The sequence below is a fragment of the Corvus kubaryi genome, unplaced genomic scaffold, assembly GCF_017639235.1.
Source record: "Corvus kubaryi isolate FWS band 111438036 unplaced genomic scaffold, C.kubaryi_AGA036_p1.0 37396, whole genome shotgun sequence".
Classification (NCBI taxonomy): Eukaryota; Metazoa; Chordata; class Aves; order Passeriformes; family Corvidae; genus Corvus; species Corvus kubaryi.
In genome coordinates this window covers 28,219,662-28,240,939 of record NW_024581135.1, presented here as the reverse complement: position 1 = coordinate 28,240,939, position 21,278 = coordinate 28,219,662, and the positions used below count along the sequence as shown (strand labels likewise).

Here is a 21,278-nt window from a genome sequence, read left to right as displayed (position 1 = left end):
AAATTAAACTAAATCTTATTATCATATACAAAAAGGAGCATTTCCTAGCTTCGAACATATACAGAGTACAAAGGACAGTATACATCACTTACAGTCCTGTCCTTCATGAAGGACTGGCATTTGTTTGCAACAGCTGTCAAATATACTGGTACCAGAATAAATCTATTCACAGTGATTTTAAAGGGATATAAATTATTCTAAACATGGTTGGATGCAAAAAGACAACTGTGTAACAGCTGAAAACATCACTGAAGAGGCTGGGACAGAAAGCGAGTATTAAGTACTTAGTCAGAAACCAACAGCACTGCCATCCCCACAAAAGATTAGATGGAAAATAAGGATATTTCACATACATGGTAAATGTTATTTACCAAAGGAACACCCTTGCCTCCTGTCCTCCCAAATGCCCAATGCACGGAGTCATCAGGAGGATAATGAATGCAGCAAAGCTCATCACATTAAAGCAGGAGGTGCTAGACAATTCCTCAACCTGTGCCATGTGATACACCCCCCATGATTTTCCATTTCATTCCTTCCAGCAACATCCTGAAAACCACTCCAGTTGCAGGCTATTTCAGCAGCCACAAAAAAAGACAGACTCAACCACAAGTGCAAGATTGTGTTCAGAGGTTTTTTTCCTTCTGGCAAGGGTAAAAGCTGGTGCAATGGCCCAGCAGGAGCTGTTCAGCACAGCGATGGAGGGCACCTTGATCAAAGCCATGGCACCAGAGTGGAAATACTTGGTGCACAGTGAGCAAAACACCTGTGGCTTGGGAAGGAGATGCAGCCCATCGGGATGTAGGCATGGGGCAACATGGCGAGGCTGTACCTGTGAGTGTTGTGCCAAAATCTGCCTCTGGCAGGGTGCCTACAGCAGGTACCAGACACCTCTGAGAGCAGGGGCATCTCCTGAACGTGCCACAACGCGGCAGCCACCACAGTGGGGCCACAGCTGAGGCTGGTCACGGGACTGAGCCAGTGCTGCAGCCAGGACAAGAGCTCAGGGTACTCGGCCACCCCATGGCTGTCACCATGTGCCCACTTAGGGGTGGAGGCCAAGCACAGCCACCACAGTGAAGCACCTGAGAAGCACATCCCAGGAGGAGCCAGCTGCAAAGCAGAGCAATGTTTTATGTGTCACTGCAGCACCACTCTGCCCAGCTCATTTCTGTATCTGTCCTCAGTATTATCCATCAAGCAAAAGACTTACTGATGCCTATCCCAAAAGGCAGCCTGGTCTTTTCAAGGGATGAACTTCGAATGCCAACTCTTCATCAAATCTTTTCCACCCTCTCCAAGATGCCTCACATGGCCAGCTTCCAGCACCAGGGTGCCTCCTCCAGCATGCTTAGCTAACATAAGGAAATTACCAGGCATTAAGTTAAAAGCAAGCCCAAGATCTGTCTGTGCCATCACCATGCAGACTCAAGACACAGTCAATTTCAACAGCCTATTTCAGTAATCCCAGCATTAACACCAAAATTAAAGACAAAGTTAGAAATTAGGGGTGATCTTCCAAAATTCTAAATACAATCTGTATTAAATTACTCATCTGGATTAATACTTCAGTATGAAACCTCCAAGAGACGCTCCACCAGCACAGTGATTCCAGCCCAAGGAACTCATGCCAACAGACACATATGAAACGCAAACAAGGCTGTCTCTTGAGCATTCCCAGGATCAGGAGCCAACATCCAAGGGGGAAATGCTAGTCTGCTCATGGTAATGGCAACATGCCCATAAATTTTGGTGGAGCCAAGCCTGTATGTCTGCACATCTAAAAGGTAGTTCCTGAATGGCATTAATATTTGCCATTATTGTTATAGACAACTAACATAAACCCAGTAAGCTGTGCTGGGGGTTAAAAATGCCAGGAAGGTTTCATTAAAGTGTTTTGTGAGAGGTTAATTGTAAAAAGCAAGAGACATTCAAAGAAGTTGCTTAACAACCAGAGAAGAGATATTTCTCCTTATCCCACATGCAAACAACCATATTTTAAGTCAGTTCTGCAGGGCTTCTGTCTCTGCCAGCAGCAGATAAATGCATTTTCTCTGCTTGCTGCACATTTCTTCTGAACCTGCACATACTGTATAAACAGATTGCAGAGCAACAACACATATGCAGGGAGTTAATACCAGGCCTGCAAAACAGATGGCCCCACAAAGCCCAGACAGCCCTCCAAGACATTACTTTGTCCTGCCATGTCATCTTCACCTTGAAAGGTAAAACAGGAATCAAAGAAAACGAGCAATGAATGTCTTTCAGAAGATCAATATTCCCTATGACTTGTTCCTCCAAATAAAAAGGAGCATCTGCATGCTCTGATAGCGTGCCAGGCCAGCTGGTCTCAGAAATCTCAGAACAGCACATGTTGAGGCACAGGTTATTCTATGGAGCAGTTTAGACCAAGGTGCTCATAAGCAGTTCAGGATGTGGCACCACTGCTCAGGTGGGCACAGCCTGGGCCGAGGGGCTGGCAGCAAGGCATCCGAGCTGCCCTGCAAGTGGTTTCCTCTTTCTGCTGGCTGTCAGGGTCACAATCAAGCTGACATTTTACATATGTATCCAAAGGTTGCAAGAGATACTGTGCAAAGTAAAATACTGTCACCTTTTTAACACAGCCTTCAGGGGGAAAATAATTGTGATTTAAAGGAGAGGGAAGACAGACACCAGAAATAAAACAGATAGGACCAACTAAAGTGAAATCACACAGCTGTAAGGCATCTTGCTAGAGCAGCTATATTGGAGCATCACTCAGGTTTGGGAGTTCCTTTGGCAGGCAGTGCTTGAACCAGCAGAGGGAACTGATCGTCACTTCCCTGGCTCCTAGGGACTAGGGAGCAGGAGCCCTGGCTGGTTTGGGGCAGCCAGTCTCAGATAATCCAGGTCTTCTATGCACTGTTCACAGAAATTCCTGCAATGACATCATAAAACTCACAGGCCTATCGCTATATTAGTCCTAACTTGTTTTATTACAGCACACAGGGATTGAATTTTTTTATTTATATCTGTATATTGAACACATTCCTGAACATTCAGTAACACTTACCTTTTAGAGACAGGATATGGCTTTATTGCTGTTTTAAGCCACACACCCAAATAAATTCTTTTTAATAAAATAGTCAACATTTTTAGAAACCAAATTGCAGCTATAAAAGTAGGTGCCTTCTAATAGCATGACAGAGTGCTTCACACACATATTTTAGCACCAGATACTTCAAAGCCAGACAGAATACAAAATACAAGGTACAGTATTTATGGTCCTGTGATAGAGAATGACTTTCAATGAGGAATTTCTTTGCTGAAACAGTTTCAACCAGGAAACAGAGGAAACTATCTGGAAGTTTCAGTGTTCGCAAAGCACTTGGGTGTAAAATCATCCCTGGCACATGTGTGTGCAGTCACACAAAGCATTCCTCATTTAACAAGAAATACCTGCTCTGCCTCACCAGACCGTCCCTCTGGGTGCTGGTTTTAGGGACACGTGTTGAGCTGATCCCCCTGGCCACAGCAGCTTGCCCACAGGCCATCTGCAGAGACCCCCTCTCTCTACAGAAACCCTGCAAGGCAGCAATGGTGCCAAGAGCATAAGCCAAGCAAAATCACAGCTGGCAGAAAATAAAGCAAAAAATAGCTCCAGAAGACAAGAATACAGCAGGAGGAAAATTCAAAGAAAGTAAACAGATGAAAATAATTATAAGACAATTTCAGAGACAGTCTTTGGGTGGTTTAAAAGGAAGCAAGACAAAGTTCAGGAAGGGAAAAGCAAAGGCAGCCAAAGGGTCTCAGCTACTCTGATAACAAGGAGAGAAATGTCACAGGGGATCAACGCACTGAATTTAATAACCATTTGGAGCCAGGATGAGGTGGGAAAGATGGTGTTAAGTTTTTTATGAAAGATTCGAGCATTGGCAACACAAAGACAATAACTCCAAACAGTGTATACTGACTTTAACAAGCTCTGGAGGAACACAGTAAGAGAGGAAGAAACAGCACCGTTCCTTTTTGAACAGTGGGTTCACCTCAGCCATGCAGCCCCCAGTGTGCAAACCTACACCTTTACAAAACCAGATGGGACATTCATTCTACATTCATAGGGAGGATGAAAAGCAAGGCTGAAGACTCCATGTTGGAACAGCACAGCCACTGGAAAGACAATTCCTAACATTTGCACAAGGAAATGCTATAAGCATGATGTCTGTATTGCTTCTTCCCAATGGAAACACAGCAGTGTATCATTCCTGTTCTCTACTCCAGTCCCCCCAGGAGATCCCTCTGTTTGGAACAAGCACCTGCAGTGGTTTCACTAGGAACTGACTGGAATGGGAAGGAGATCAACAAGCTCAAATGCTCTCAAGAATGCATTAAATCTATCTGTGAGACCCAGCCAACCCACTGAGGTAAAGGTAATATTTACAATGTGGTTTGAGAGCATGGGGTTCAAAGAAAGAACTGGCATCAGCCACAGAGAGCTCCTACCTATCACAAAAGCCTCTCAAATCACAAAATAACCTGTCCCAGGTATTTGAGGCATGCGGAAATCACATTCCCTACTGTTCCTCTCGTCATCTAACTTGTCCTTTGTTTTCAAGATTAGATTTAATTCTCTTCACCTTGAAGGCCTCTCAAGCAATTACAGTGTCTGTTCTACAATCATGACAAGCAGGTAAATGTACTCTCAAATCTGCTGTGTATAGATATCTGTTCTCTTAACTCTCTTAAATCACTGTTCCTTTCAGATGGAACTTATTATAAAGTTAGAAAGGCGCCAAATATATCAAACCTTTAAAATCCATAGCAGCAGAAATTCTGGTTTGTCTAGCTGCAGCCAGAAGAATAAAATATTCAAAATTCCGAATGTATAACAAATATTATAAGAGGTTAACTCCTTCATCTGGTAAGCCATTAAGCAAAAGTCTTTTTCAAGGAGGAAATCTGATACATGTCACACCCTAATATTAAAATTTCCGTTCAATCATCCTTCAGCTATACCAACAGAATCAAAATGTCCATAACAGACAGCTCTTTTAGGCCTCTTAAGAAGAAGCCTTCTTATCAGAAAACATCACTTTATCTCTACCCCTTCCATTCATTCATCTGTCTTGTAACATGCTGGAAATATTTATACTGGAACGCAAGAAAGCAACTTCAGTGCACCATTTAAGGATTAAAAATGCTTCTGAAGAGAAGAGTCAGTATCTACAAGCCATTGCTACCTTATAATGCTGGGTAAATTCAGACACTGTCAAATTCCTTACATATTTTAGAGTACATTTCTTTTCCTTCAGTTTTACAGCTTTCACTAAACTAGACAATGGAATATTTTTCCCCTTTGCATCCTGAAACTGGAATTGCTTGCCTTGGCAACAAAATCCTGTAATTTTTATCCATGCCAAAAGTGTCTTTCTTCCTGTATTATTGACCAAGTTTGCTGTAGTCATGGCAAAAGCTTGATCAGAAAGCTGCATCACTGGCAGAAAGTGAAGAGATCCCTTCTGAGAGTCTGCAAAGAAGAGTCACAAGAAAGGAGTGGTGAAGATACAGTGGTGAAGAAGTGGGTTCTTTTATCAGCTTCCCAGTTCAGAAACAGTTGAAAATTGCCCAGGTGTCAGCCTCTCTCATCACACTCATACGAGGAACAAGCCTAGCACTTACTGTTCCCTATTACTCCCCTCACCACTGGAGCAGCTCGCAGAAGTCCGGGGCCTTTATAGGGAAGTTTCTGCTGGTGGTGTGCAAGTTTCAAAAAATATGCACCAAGTCCCACTTCCCTGAACAGAGTAGAAAAATCAACAGCAGAGACTCCACTTCTCAGAAGCCTCAAGATTCTAAGAATCTACAGAAATTCTGTCATGCCAGAGACTTCTGGGAACAAGACATTTTATGGCTTTTTAACATCACAATCCTCCCTCTCTCATATAATCAAAAAGGCTGGATGCCATTAAATACAGGGAAGTTCAACTGCTGCTGAAATTTGGGGAACCAAGATGCACCTCACCATACTTAGAGCTTTTAAAACATAAATCAACTATAACAAATGGTATTGTAGTTCCAAAATCTGAAAGAATACCAGCCTTCCCACCTCTCTGAATCTTTGTAAGAAAAAAGTAAAGATATGGGCCCTTCTTTAGGACATTAGGACATTTGTTTCCATGCTCTTCTGTGGCTTTCTTTTTTTAATTACCTTAACACCATCTAGATACCTATAAATCTATCCAACAACTTGCTTTGTATACTTCACAATGTTGGCATTACACTAATTCCCTGGCTCCTCACTTCCCACCTTTGAAAATAGGCATAACATTTGCCTGCCTCCAGTCTTGTATCTTCCCCGTCCTTTACATACTCAAAAATAATCTAAAATTTCACATGGCTATGGCTATTTTACATTTCAATTTTTCAGCCTTTTCTGATTGCATCCATTACTTGTATACCTTCCATATCATATAACTGATCTTTAATATCATTTCTCATCTTCAACTTACACCTAACATATTCATAAAATCATTTGCATTTTGTTGTGAGAGAAAAAATATGGGCTGTTTATAAGGCCAAAATGAATGGAGAAAAATCTCTTCATGAAATCATCAGAAATTATGAACCTCAAATGACATAGGATACCTAAAACTATTGAAAACCAATGACTCTTGCTTGTACCGCCCTCAGCTCAGGTTTTTTGGTGGTGTCAGGAGAAAACAATCCTAGTTCTTCTGAAGCTAAGAATGAAGAGGATGATGAAACTTCAGCAGAGACCCAAGGGACTTCTACCAGCACACCCAAGGGAATGACTGCTGCAAAGGGAGCTTTAACTGCTACCTTTCATTTGACTTCACAGCACTGAAGACACTCTGGCAGTTGGCAAAAAAAAAAACCACAGAGACTGGGCTAGAAACATAAATGGGGGTAAAATCAAGGAGTAAAGTCCAATACTTGGACTTTATGACGCAAGCTGGGCACAGGGGAAAGCACAAACCACCTTCCACCGCACTCTGAAAACACGAGAGGTATGAGGAAGGAAAAATTCTGCTAATATACAGGCAAGTGAGAAAGGGCTTTGCAAAACAAGGAATAACATGCATGGATCTAAAGAAAACCAAGCTTGAAGGCGACTCAGAAATCCAAAAAACCATATGTTAAGGATATATACATGTACTATGCAGTGCTTATCTTAAAACATATGTGTGTGGGACCATGGGCCGTAGCACCCAAATGGAAGAGTTGCCATTAATATCAGCTTAGTACAGCATTGCCCATTCATTGGATTGACTCCCCTGCGGCTCGTGAAAAGCCAGGCCCAAGCCTGAATTTGAGAAAGTGTTACATACCTAAGTGAAGCAGCCCCTCTGCAGAATGTGCTGTCTGCATGGCAGCTGGAGCACAGGATGAGCCGCCAGAGTCAGCAGGAGCCACGCCAGCCGCTTAAAGAGGGAGCTGGATGGGAGGGCGGAAAAGTAGGAACGCCAGGCCGTAACCACCAGCTACACTTTGGGGTTAATAAGGAGAGGTGTCACTTGACTTCTGTTTCCCAGAGTGGGTAGTAAAAAAGCAGGGGGAAAAAAAAGAACAGTCGTTTTTCTATCATTTAAGAATTATTGCCTTCCTTTGTATCAAATACAGAAGCTGTGTGGCTGTGGCAGAAAAATCCCATTTACAGAAGAGAGATTAGCTGAACCATCACTTTCCTCTGCCTTAAGATCTAAAGTGAAAATCTCTTCCTCTCTCCTTCCCTTCCCCACCCTCAGGCCTCTATAATTAGTTGCATCATTATAAACAGTTAAGAGCATTCCATGACACTTCCAGACTATACAGTTTGTGCTCATCTATTTCTGGCCCTATTTGGTTGCCATATCTTGTGGTAGTGTACTAAGCTACTCTTGTATTAGCTGTTCGCTAAACGGGCTCTAATTAAGACTAACAGCCCAGGTGGCAGAGAGAGGAAAGAAGATGAAGGATTACACTTACTTAAAAAAAAAAAAAAAAGAAAAAAGAAAAGAAAGAAGATTGTTTGTGCTCTACCTCTAAGTCAAATTAACTTCAAGACTAAAAACGGGGCATATGAACTCAGGAGGCTTCACAAACCAGCAGCAAGAAAGCAGTTGTTTTCTCTCCTTTCTCTCATACTGAAGCAACTCAAACTCTCCAAACTGGCTCTTACTGCTCTCAGCAAGCTTAAAGCTTGGCTCAGACCTTTGAATCCTTCTGTGACAGTCTACAGTGACCCCAGATACAAAAGTGGTTCAAGGGACAGCCAAAAAGCCAGATGATTAAAAATGTCCAATGCCAGGTTAGAAATCCATCCTTCACATTATTATGCACACTGAGCCAACAAAAGGATGGCCACTCCAAAAGGCTGAGACAGTTTCTTTCTTCTAAGTATCATATATTCAGGAAAATGACAAGATCTATTTGGAGTGTGGAGGGGCAAGTGGTACAGAGATTGAATGCTTTTCTCTCTGAAGGAGTGCTGAATCTTGTTAATTTTCCCATTTTTGAACTACCTTTCAAATTATTAAAGAAACAGATAAGAAAATAACAGTCCTGTTTAAAGTCTAAATTAGAGCTGATGAGTATTAACTGTTAATTATCACACTGATTCCTAATTTCCTGGCACTCCTATAGGATTAACCTGAGCAAAACCACTAATGCAAGAGCATTTTCTATTACCAGCACTGCAGCACTCATCCAAAGGCTTCCACCTTCTACAGAAAGGTGACAGAAAGCCTAAGTGACACAGTGACCCACGTAAGGTCTGGCAGAGTGTCAGAGACACAGAAGAGAACAACCTGTGGGACCAGGAAGGAAGTGTTGCTCCCTCTTCAGCATCAACTTGGAGGGAAATTTCTATGTAAACAAGGCAGGTATCAGACAAATCAAACATTTTCAGCCTACAGCACTGCAGAGATTCAGACCTTTCTGCACGGCACTTCCTAAGTAAGCAGCACGGTTAATTAATCTGTGTTGATTAATGGTGCTCTCTCACATCAAGAATTTATTGAGTCTGTTATTATATACAAGGTCATAATTGCCAAACAGCCACAGCTAAATACCATTCCTTGCAGTCTACCCCTTAAGCATCATAATGTAAAATTAATTGGTACTTGTTTGTTAATTAATATGAAATATTTTAAACCATGCAACATAAAACTTACCACTGCTCTTTTCTAAACAGACATGAATGAACAGAACTATTTAAATACCTTGGGAAGAACCTCCTCTTTGGAATCAGGGTGGCGTGGGGGGCGTCTTTGTTCTTTGTAGTGGGCTTTTCTGTGCTCAGGCATTTACCAGAAGCACTGTTCTTGAATAATTAGTCAGCAATTATTCTAGTTCCAAGGTGCACTAAGACAGACCAGCAAACCACACTCTTATGCAAGTATACGAGCGCCCACACCAAAATATCTCTTCAGAATAGTTATCTCGGAGTAACTGTTTCAGTAAATTTCCAAGCACAACTGAAATCAGCTCACAGCAAATGATCCAACTTCGCCTCAGCAACAAAGATCAAAAAGACACTTGAACTCCTTTGTCCCTTCTGGGATCAATAATCTCACAGGGAAAGAAAATACATGAAGAGATTTTGTTACTTCTGTATCTGCTTGGTCCTTCCCCATTTGCTTGGTCCTAGACAGGCAGCTGTACACAAGCCCTAGGAGAAAGCTTGCTCTATGCTAGAGCTTTTTGGAGGCTTCAGGCACTGAATTACACCTGTTTGTCCACTTCCTTTTAATTTTTGCCCCTACCACAGAGCCAACTGAAGAATTCCCCAGACAACTGTCTGAAAGTGTGCAGGTCTTTAAAGGGTTGGAGACCATGTGTCTGCACACAGCCATCCCTTAGGACTCACACAAGGGTTTTCAGACAGTTGTTTGGAGTTGTCTTCAGCCAGCCCCGCAGGAACAAGTGATGAAGATCATGTGCCTGCTCTGTGGTTTGCCATCATTTGTCTCTCCTTTTCCAGACAGCTGTCTAGTGAATCACAGACCTGCCTTGGAGGGCAAGAAGCATGCATAAAAACCCATTAAAGACATGCAAACTCTACCCAGGAACAGGAACCAGGAGATCCCAAATGCAATCCCTGATTAATGTGAAAGCTGTGCCTATGCCTGTAGGAAGAGGATAAAGGCAAGGCTTCTGTAACTAGCCACCCCAGGTAGCTGCACCTGCCAAGCCACAACATGCAGGTGCTCCTGGGCTGTGTGATCTCCCCACCAACAGTGGGCACATCCTCAGAGAACGCAAGCCTGGTTAATTCACTCTTGGAGCTACACGGGCTGGTTTAGCTATATGGCTGGTTTAGCTAGTCTTACCCTTCTCTGTGCAGGAGGGCAAATCTGTTCGGCTCCATTTGCTACCATTCGCAGAAAAGAATTAACACTCCTCTGGGAAGCAGGGGTGATGCACAAATTTACCAGTCTTCTTGAAAATGCTTCAGGAAGGAACAACTTCTTCTAATTGGAAACTAGATTATATGTCTATAAATATTTACCTGTAATAAGCAGAGCTTAGTGAGAAGACATGGGTGGGGCTTCTGAATGGGTTTAAAATGCCTGCTTTGTATTCAAGTGGATTATCTGTGTTAGAATTGAATTTAAATGTATTGATCCCTACTTGAGGAGGTATCTAAATGACTCGAACATGGTATGGGAATCAGCCAGCACTATGTTAAACCACAAACATTTCTGCTGAAGACTGTGTTGTAACCTGATGAGTTTGTACAACGTGCCAGCTATGACACTTGTTTAATGGTGTTTTCAACAGCTGGACTCAATGATCTTAAGGGTATTTTCCTTCCTAAATGATTTTATGATTCTAAGACTGCTGAGTTTGAGCCAGACACGAAATAGACCTTGTGTGAAATGTACCCAAAGGGCACCATCTAATCCACTGACAGTAAGTGTTCAGATTTGAGAGGCTAATCTCCATTTATCTGAACAACCCAGCTTCATGTGTATGTGTGCTCCACGGCAGAGTCAGGCAGTGCTGGATTATTAGGACATTTAGGCTAAACAAGCAGCATTGCTGCACAACAGGCTGATCTCACTTTTACCATTTGTGCTGCCAGGACACAACACTAAGCCTATGACACAGGATTAGTGACCAAAGACAGTCACCCACGGCAATCAGCCAGAATAAGTCTTCACCTACCAGGTGACCTAGAAACCATTTCCTAAGAGAGCACTTGCTCTTAAGCAGCACCAATGCTGATTTTACACTTTATAGAACAAGTATCTAAAAAAGCCAGTATGTTCATTGAATTTAACACTGTACTATGACAACTCATGCCACCATTCATTTCTCACCTTGCAACATCATGAGATTGGCATCAGCCCACATGGTAAACAGTGTTAAAACAATCTGCGGGAAGGAAGGGCATCACTGTGAATCAGCCACTGAAAGAGGTAAAACAGGATTTGGCTCTTGCTCTGTCATCAGCTCCCTTCTCAGCCTGACCTCAAGTCACAGAGTTTCTCTGCACCCCAGTTCTCCAGCTGTGAAAAGGGTAACAAGCACCTTCTCTTGGCAGTGGCATCAGGCAGCAGCACTGCACCTCCAGCTACACAGTGCCTGCCTTCTCCTCTGCCTCCTCCTATCATCCCTCCTGCTCTCTGTCTCAGCTCCCCAGGGCAACTCTTCTCCTTCCACCTCCCTCTCTCCGAACTCTAAAGCCACCTTGGCAGCTTTGTAAAAAAAAAAATCTCAGATTTGTGACCAGCCAAGGTTATTTGAGCCACAGGCTCCACCTGCAGAAAACCCCACCAGAAGGAGGGCCACATCTCCTAAAGAGGAGCACGATTATGCATATAGCTAAAAGATCAAGGCTTGCTTACACTAAAAGAAAAAAAATCCTCATACTAGGCTTGATTCATGCCATGCAGGGTGCAACAAGATCACTAACCTAAACCTGCTTCTCTCAAACAGAAGCAATGGTTGCAGAACCTGGCACACCACATTTACTTGGTTGGTAGAACACTTCGGAAATGTTCCTGGAGTCAATGACTAAATAAATCCCTCTTATAATTTTAAATTGGAGAAAAGTGCTGCATGTTGTATTGGCAAGCACATTAAAACAGCTGGAAGCATAAAGACAATATGGGGTACTTCAGGCCCTTGTTCTTTCATTTCTTACCCTTGGCATGTTAAACAACTAAAGATCACACTGAGCAAGTCAGCATTTTACCAGATAATACTGTGGAATTCTAGCTTCAAGATGCCAGGCTCCTTGCTGGCACCAGCTCCCACGGCAAGAGGGCTGGCTCCAGCAGTGACACCAGCCCAGCCTGGTGGCCTGTGGACCCACCTACTGCAGCCAGGAAGGCCCAACAGCACAGGCACAACTTTTCTGTGCTGTCTTATTGCACAGAAGACAAAAGAAGTAACCATTATTACAAAAAAAACACCAAAGCAAACACCTAGAGAGGCAAGAATAAAAACACTAGTGAAAAGGACATGATGTCCACTTTTATCTCTTATAAGTATGGGAAAAATTCATACATAGAAGCACAGCAAGGCACGTGCTGCTACCAGTGTGTTACTATAAATACAAAGCAGCTTCTCCATATTCCTGCAAAGCTGGTCTAGATTTGATACACCCAAAAGCAAAACTTCATTTGAGGATGAGATTCCAGAAGGCAATGTGTGGCCCTTTCACCTTGGAAAAGCAAGAAGCAAGAAGCTTATCATGTTAAAATGATGCTATGATAAAATGGGCTATGTTCTCCATCTGAATGGCATTATCTACATTATTAATGATGAAGTGCATATAAAAGCTTATTAATATTCACACTCACTTCCTTTCCCAGCAATGATTTGATCATATTTAGAATGTGAAAGCTCATGCACCTAATGGTGCAGTTGACTGGCACTTCAGCTGATATACTGTAGATAGCAATACTTGATTTTTACATTTTTACTCTTAAATTTCTGTAAGTTACTCTTTACTTCTGGTAATACTTCATTTACAGAGACATATAGTTAGAGGTACGCAACCAAGTAGACACTAAACAACTATTTTGCTACAGCTTTTGCATGGACAAAAGACATTTGTTCAAGCAACAAGTCTATAAAATTACAAAGGCTGCAAGATGGGGCAAAAAACCAGGCCATATAATGAGATCCAGAAAATTGCCAGAATAAAAATCCTAACACTTAAACAGCAAATTATTCATCACTAGAGATTATCTGCAGACTTTGTGCCTTTAAGGATATCAACACGTGGTCCTTGAAGCAATCCTACACATACATAATTCAATAGCACAAGGGTTTTCCATAAGAAAACAATTCCTTTACGGAAAGGAGCTGAAGCCTTAGCTCAGTAAATAGATGCCATCAGGTACATCAGTTAAAACTATATGCAGCAGTCAGCTACTCTGGTTTTGCCTACTTCCTCACAAAGATGCAGCAGCATGCAGCTGCAAGGGGGAAGCGGGGCTTTGCGAGGGCATTCTCCCCAAGTATTCTTTTAAAAACAAAAGAGCAAGCCTTGACAAATAATTACAGCACAAAAATGCACGTCCGTATATAAAAACCAGCTCATAACACGAAGAACAAACATCAAGCAGACAAGCCTGCTAGGCCAGGATGTTCAGCACTGCATGGAAGAAATTCATCCAACAGCCTCCATTTTTGGTGGTACATCTGTAGACAGGAAAGATTTTCCTTCCCCCAAAAGCAAAACATGCAAATGTCTGTCATCAAAAAGCACACCCTCTTTCAGAATGTCACAATAACCTAGCCACAACTAAATGCTGTAATTTGTTGACCAACTCCTTGCAGACTTCAAGAATGACCTCAAACCCTTGGTTAAAACTGCAAAATAATTTCTCCCCTTTAAATGTAATTTTGTAATGCTTTGATTCCCACCCATCACCAGGCTGAAGGGTTCCAACAGCATGCTGCTACATGTTTCTATTGCAGCAAAGAAAAAAAGGCTGAAGCCACAGACAGCAGCTGTGGGAACTTGCCAGCCCAAGTTTTCCAGCTAACAAAAAAAGTGACAAATGACAGATATGTACTTCTGGAAACAAAAAAATCTAATTTAAATATGGGAACAGCCCAAAAAATGCACTAAATGCTTAAAATACAGAGGTAGTCTGTCAGCAAGTTTAGCTCACCTGTATGTTCTGCAACATACACAAATATGTGATGTAGGGCATTCAAGACCAGCAGGAATAAAAAACAGAAGAAATGGTCAATGCTATCAGAATATACGTTGAAACCTTTGCCTAACAGGCTTACACCTACCTCCTGTAGGCATCTGTTGACACCAGACTAGCATTAGTACCTGTATTAGTACCACTGAAAGGAAAAAGTTCTGGACAGAGATTAAAAAGAAGCCTAAAACTATAATATGTTAGTTGAAGCATTAGTTATTAGCTGCAGACAGCAATAACCCCAACAGTAGCTCCTAAAGAGTAAGCTGCTCGTTTCACAAGCAATAAACTGTTAATGGTGGGGCAGCTTTAGGAAGGGGAGAAGGCACTTGGCCCGGCTCCTCCCTGAACAGACCGCAGAGCCAGTACAGGGAACCCCTTCCCATCACCAACACATCCCAGTCCCTGCCTCTCTTGGCAACAAACAAGCAGCATCAGCTACACACAGACCTCTAGAAACAACGCTTAGAAGTTTTCTTTGCTTCCAGGGATTTGTTCCCCAGCCCAGCATGTGACCGACAGCGCTGCGTGGTGCTGCTGGTAGAGTGACACCGACCTGAAATCGTGCCTCAGGGGAGGCACAGCACGCACAGCCACCGCGTCCAGTGACCAGCCAGCTCCAGCTTGGGCACTGCTACTCCCAGGTCACAGAAAACATCTGTCCAACTCGAGCAAGGATCCAGATAAAAACATCACCTTCCTGGAATCAAGCCATTACACAAGCACCCAAGCTGGGAGCAATGTTTATTCCTCTACTAAATGTAGCCATGACAACTTCATTTAAGAGATGAGCAGGGAAAGGTCATGAGGCACTTGTCAGGCACGAATAAAATACCACACCTCAAGAGAGTACAGGTGGGTAAGTTCTGCTGGATGCCATCTGCAATTCAAGACAACTAACACCCTGACATGACAGGCACACCCCCCTCAAAACAGCCGGGCCTCTAGGCACAACCACTCCAAACCTTTCCAGCATTACCAAAGAGCAAACTTCTGGAGGATTTCTCTGCTAAGGAAATGTCTATGACACACTTGAGCACACTACACCACGCCAAAAATCCTCCTGACTCAAGTGCTTCTTTCTTACCTTGAAACAAGTTACAAAATTATCAGGAAGTAAAACATTGCAGAAACCATGACCAAAACAAACAAACAAACAAAAAAAACCAAAACAAAAACAAACAAAGAAAAAAAAAAAAACAAACAAAAAACCAAGCAGCAAAGCAGCTTCCTTTTCCAGCCTGTATCTTGCTCTCTTTGGTGACCCAAAGTCACCTCCTCTGAACAGGACCATCCCTGGAGGGATTTAGAAGGAGTGTAGGGACATAGTTCAGTGGTGGTCTTGGCAGTGTTGGGTTTATGGTTGGGCTCTATGATCTTAAAGGTCTTTTCCAATCTAAACAACTCGATGATTCTGTGTCAGAGCTAAGGTGTCATCTACACCAAAGGGCAGCATCAATCACTCCTACAGGTCTGAACAAGACCAGGAATTCTGGCACATCCCATTTTTTCCAAAGTTTTTATTTCATTTTTAAAAGCACAGAGCCATGTCTCACAGTGTGCATGATACCTAGGAACATCGCGGCTCTAGAAAGACAGTGGCAGCCCCAGTGGAGTTATTTTGGTCCAACCACATTTTCATTACACACAAAATAATAGAGACACACTCCTGTGGGTAAATTCCTCCTCCTTCCTTCCCCACAATTACCTTAGTTTTGTAGCTGAGATATTTTGTACTAAAATGGATTATCTCTTTCTGGCTGTGAGCCCTTTCAAAACCACTTAGAAGACTGCAAATTAGTATACACACCTTAATATTATCTAGTCATAATATGAGGAGGGGAAGAATCGTGGCATCTCATGCCACACAAAAATAACTCATGGGCTGCCTGTGGCCACAGGGCACAAGTTCATTACTCTTATTTCAAAGAGCAAATTCAGGGGCATTTTCTCAGGTGTTTTACTTTTCAGAGAGAATGTCTTTCTGTGTATCCTTTCTTGTCAACTGAATGATTCTGAAATAAGTCAGACACACCATCACTTGGAAATGTAATTGGTTTTGTTAGGAGACTATTTGTTACTGTTATATTCATTTTGGTTTTAAGTGTGTTCAGACAAGCCCAGCCTTTGCCCAGCGGATTTTTATGATCTTTGACATCTGTTTAAAATTATTTAAACATCTGTTTAATTCTGTTTCTCTGTGACCATAATAAAAAGGATCCTGATGGTCAGCAAAAGAACTGTCAAACACAGGAAAACATTTGGGAAAGGGAGAGAAATGGTCCTTTCAGTTCTAGTCACACTACATTACTCTCAGCAATCAAGGACAACAGGTAAAATACCAGGAGACAGGATGAGGGTTTGCAGTTAATAGCAGCCTAAGTACGTACACTAACCACTTATCTGGGCTTCATTACCCTTATGCATGCATATGCACGCTTGTAAGGGCAGCCTAAAAGTAATTCTGTTGCTTTGTACATACAGGGCCTGGGCTGGTGACACTGAAGTCACAGTAAACTGTGATCCTCCAGGTGCACTGGCCCAAAGCTAGCTAGAGCCTGTGTCTGTCTTAGATTTACAGCAAGCTTCTCACCGAATTTGGCAGTGTGGGCATGAAACCACCAAGCACTGCACCTCTTAAAAGCAGCTACACAGGCTGCACTTCTAGGCAACTTCCCATTTTATTTTTATTTATAGAAAACCTTCTCAGTGTCTTTCAAAGACAGAATGATACATTTCCTCTGCAAACATGCACAACTACAAGCAACAATAGGCAGTGGAGAGCTTGCATCAGCCTCAGATGACAGACATCAACACGCAGGATGTCCCCACGCACGCCCCGCTCCGACCATCGCTGCCTCTGACAGGCACAATGGGCACCTTTGTGCCATGGAGGTGAAGGCACAGCTGGCATCCCAAATCAAACAGCCATGCACAGAGCGACTTTGTTGGCTTTAAACAGAAAGAAGAGGACGGAGTTAGCTAAAGAGACAACCTGTGGGCCTGTGGGCACAGCTGGCACCTCTGCAAGGAAGGCCCCAGCTGGCAAGATAAGACTGAAAATGAGATGGAGACACTACAGAAATTTAAGGTTCTTCCAAACTAATTTTCCAAAAGCCAAATCACAGAAGTTTACATATAGAATTATTTTAAGATATTTTACCCTCTCACATAGCGCTGACAGGAGCAATGGTCTGTTTGCTGCCCAGAACCATCAGTGGAAACCCTAAAGATGAAAAGCACACTCAACAGGACATCAGCTACCAGGCTTTCTCTGGAAGAGTTTGCAAGTAGCAAACAAATAGTTCTCAAGAAACCAGAAAAAGAAAACTACTTACTTGGTGCAAGTATGAAGAATAAGCTGGGCAAAGAACTGCAGACAGCAAGCAGGGAGAATGGCAGCAGGAAGAACCCTACACCTGCTGATTACTCAAAGGATAAGAGAGGTGGGTCCAGGCAACAACTGCTGCTCAAAAAGCAGCTACAAAAGTCACAAGCAGATCAATACTTTTACCCTTTGAGAGCGCCACTCACACCTGAAAGCCTCTGGCTGCTCACTTGTTGGAGCACTTGTCTTCTGCTCCTTCTGAACTCTAGCTTAACTGCAACAGCTAGAGGCTTTTATCATAAACAACTGTACCCTCACACAATATAAAATACTAATGCTTATTGAAATGGAAAAGGTACAGCCAATAACTTGGATGGGGAACAGTAAAGCAGTAACTCTTGGAATTGAAAAAAAAAAGTTTTTTCAGTCCTTAAAACAACTTGCAGGCTAGCTGTAATTAATGTTCACTGTAGAGATGGTTAAAAAAGGACCAAATACATGTGTTAAAATTTAGAGCAAGTTTTACAATATTTGAATATGACAACAGAAATATTTAGAATATCAGAATGTTTACAAATGCACAGACACCGCTATGCACAAAGATTATAATCCTATGAATTGGTTTAAGTTTTATGAATTATTTTAACTTGTTTTCAGCTTAACATTTAGTCATTCAAAAGTGGCAGTTACATGCCTGAAAGAAATTAATCTAGAAACAAATGATGGTAGAACACACTTCCTGTGGTTAAATCACTTACAGGTTTCTCTTGGCTCAATTGATGAGCTAATAATTACCATCACTGGAAGCAAATTCAAGTAAGCTAAACTAATGCTAAACTCTTAAACTAAGCTCTCCTGCCTAACGAGTGAATGCAGCCAAAAGAACTGATAATCTCTTTTAGTGTTTAAGTGTAGCAGTACTTTAGCACTTTTCAGCTATATCAAGAAAGCAGCAACAATTAACATCTGTCTGTCTTCAAAGCCTAAATGAGAAGTGGTGTGATTAATTTCTCATCTGTCTGAATGCCATCTTTGCTGTTAGATACACTTGGTAAGAAAAGCCAAGCGTGGAAGCAAGGAGGAAAGAGATCACTTAAGAGAAAGGCATGTTTAAGCTCCCAGCAGGGAGGTTCTCTAGTCATATCCTACATGATGCTCTCCTCACTGGTCAAAAAAGTCATGGGTCCAGAAGGAAGCATGTGCTACAGAAATCCCAAGGACAGGCAGAGAGCTCTTGGTTTCAGAGTCATCCTTCCCTGAGCATCACAACTAAGACCTGAAGCACCTCACACTCAGTGCACAAAGAGCAGCCTGCACTCATAGCAGCCCAGGTTCTGACTACTGCAGGGGCGGGTGGAATGTCCCCCATATTCCAAATTTCACTGCAGGACATTGTGAGCTGTGGCCGCTGATATTTAAGAAAAAGGAAACCATTTCCTGAATCACTGCAAGTTATCACTGTCACAGTTGCCTCAATCTTCAAGAGCAGGAAGAAATGCAGGAGCCTGCTCCCACAACCCCAGCGAGTCTGAGCACACGCAGGAGTTGTTACAGGAATGCAAATCTTCCCAGGCACATCATTCTTCGGTCCAGATTCACCTCTGTTTTGACTGAGTCTATCTGTAACCACATGGGGCTGCTGCTACTGTGTCTCTCTCAGCTAAAGGTGGGCCAGCCTGGGGACAGCACTCCTCCATTCTGATGCAGATGAGAAGTAGAGCTTGCCCTGATGCACACAGAGCTGCTGCCCCGGTGCCTTGGTTAGACTGCTCAGGCTGCAGGTGGGAATGGCTCCACCAGCAACAGCTCCAAGCACACAGAAACGGGCACACAAAAACTTCTGCTCTCGCTTTAAGAGGAAGCACCACAGCCAGCTTTGAATGTATCCTCCCCCTCCTCCAGTCTCTCAGAAGCGAAAGAAAAAGATCTGTTGAAGAAAATTAAGGAAATAAAAAGCGATCCAGTAGGATGGGCACAGGTAGACCAATATATCCCTCTGTAAACAACAGGAAACATACGTCCACAAAGAAAAATTATCAGCCTGTCTTACTATGTCCCAGGCCACAGCCAGACCAGGAACAATGATAAGCATTCACCAAAATTTTGAGCATTCTCAAAGTAGGCACACTGCAGGGGTGTCACAGCAGCTCTAAGGAGCCTCCTCCCTCTGCTTTAAGGGTTCTTAGAGTAAGACGAAAAGAGAGAACCCTAAGACAACAGCCTATCATTTTTCTACAGCATTACAGACCCCATCAAGATGTGATCTACTTGACTTAAATCTATTTTGACTTCTACTGCTGCTGCTGAAGCAAAATTCTCACTGTAAGATGTCAGCAAAGGTTTAAAAATGCTAAAGGCAGTAAATTCAAGGGCTTCACTAAACATGTAAAAAGCACTAAAATGGTACAATTTTGGTCCTTTGTAACACATGTATTTTTAATATTAATGCTTGCTGTTTGGATTTTTAACACATGGCTCCTACCTGAATCTCCTTATTTACGAGACTTGGTCTGTGCACCATGGGGTGGCGAAGCCTCATGGTGTGAAACATTTTCTTTGCCAGTCATAAGCACCACATCTAAAGATGAGGATATTCAAGGGACATGTCAGGAGACAGCCCATAAACACTGCCTTCTGTTACACATGAAAACACATTATAGACTGGTCCCACAGTATCGCTTTCACTTTAGAAGCAGCTTTATCATTTTCTGCTTTCAAAACTCTTCAATGTGCTATGTGGCAGCTTTGCGTGTGCGTAAGATTTTTTTGGAAAAGCATAAATAGACTGCGAGCAAGGCTTGTGATCTCCAAGTACGGGTATTTGGAGAGGGGCTGGCTGCAGGCAGTCCTTCTGAACCCCACAGGAAGGGTCTGAGGCTTGCAGGACACCCACGCTGCACATCACAGGCAGACCACGCTGAATTAAAAATAGCAGATTAAAGCACGCAAAGTGTGTAACAGTTGGTAGAGTATATGGATAAATCAGGATGTGGGCGTCATAATATCAATTTACTAAATATTTATAAATGCTTCTAGCTACCAGTGATAAGAAATACTTTAACATTGATTACAGCTGTCTGGCCACTGCTAAATTTAACACGATCCAAGTGTTTAATACTACGGGTTTTTCTAGTAGCCTGTGAAGAACGGCAACAGCGTATCCGAAGAGGCACTTCCTAAGTAAGAAGGCGACAGGAAAAATGATTTCTACGTATGGTACGGCAATAAACGATGGAGAAACCCAAAGGAAGGATAGGCAGAGCCGAGAGGCCTTTCGAAACGAGCCGACATCCACTTCCATCCCACCCCACCGACGGGAGATGTCAGGGTTTCACCAGGGACCGCGGGGCGACAGCTCGGCGGGGACGGGCGAGCGCCCGGTACCGGTACCGGCTGCGGCCGCCGCCGCGACCCCGGCGAGCTGCGCCCTGCCCGGCCCCGAGCCCCCGGCCCTCCGCACACAATGTCCGCCGGGAAGCGAAGAGAAGCGCATCGGCGGCGGCTCGGCGGGCGGGGGGCAGCGGGGAGCCGGCACCACACGGCGCCTCCCGGGAAGGGGCTTCCACAGCCGCCCCCGGCAGGGTGAAGGGCCGTCCCCGGCCGCCGGCACCGCCGCGGGGGCTGCAGCTGAGGCTGAGCCCGCCGCCCGCTGCGCCCGCTCCCGCCCGCCCCGCGGCGCCCACCTGGTCGGCGAGCTTGAGCACAGCCATCCTCCGCCGCGGCTCCCGCGCACATGCGGCTCCCGCGACGGGCGGCGAGCGCGCCCCACGACCGGCGCTGCTGCGGCGGCGGCGGCTCCG

At 43.5% G+C, this 21,278-nt stretch overlaps 1 protein-coding gene across 13 annotated transcripts in view; it reads right to left on the bottom strand.

Moving 5' to 3' along the window:
- ANKRD44 (ankyrin repeat domain 44) overlaps positions 1-21,272 on the bottom strand; it is a 132,105-nt gene extending 110,833 nt beyond the window's left edge. For all 13 annotated transcript variants that reach the window (XM_042040396.1, XM_042040404.1, XM_042040397.1 and 10 more), the window contains exon 1: positions 21,162-21,272. In XM_042040396.1, coding sequence (XP_041896330.1) covers positions 21,162-21,188 — 27 coding nt within the window. In that variant the 5' untranslated portion in view covers positions 21,189-21,272. The remainder of the gene's footprint in view (positions 1-21,161) is intronic.
- Between the last annotated feature and the right edge of the window lie 6 nt (positions 21,273-21,278).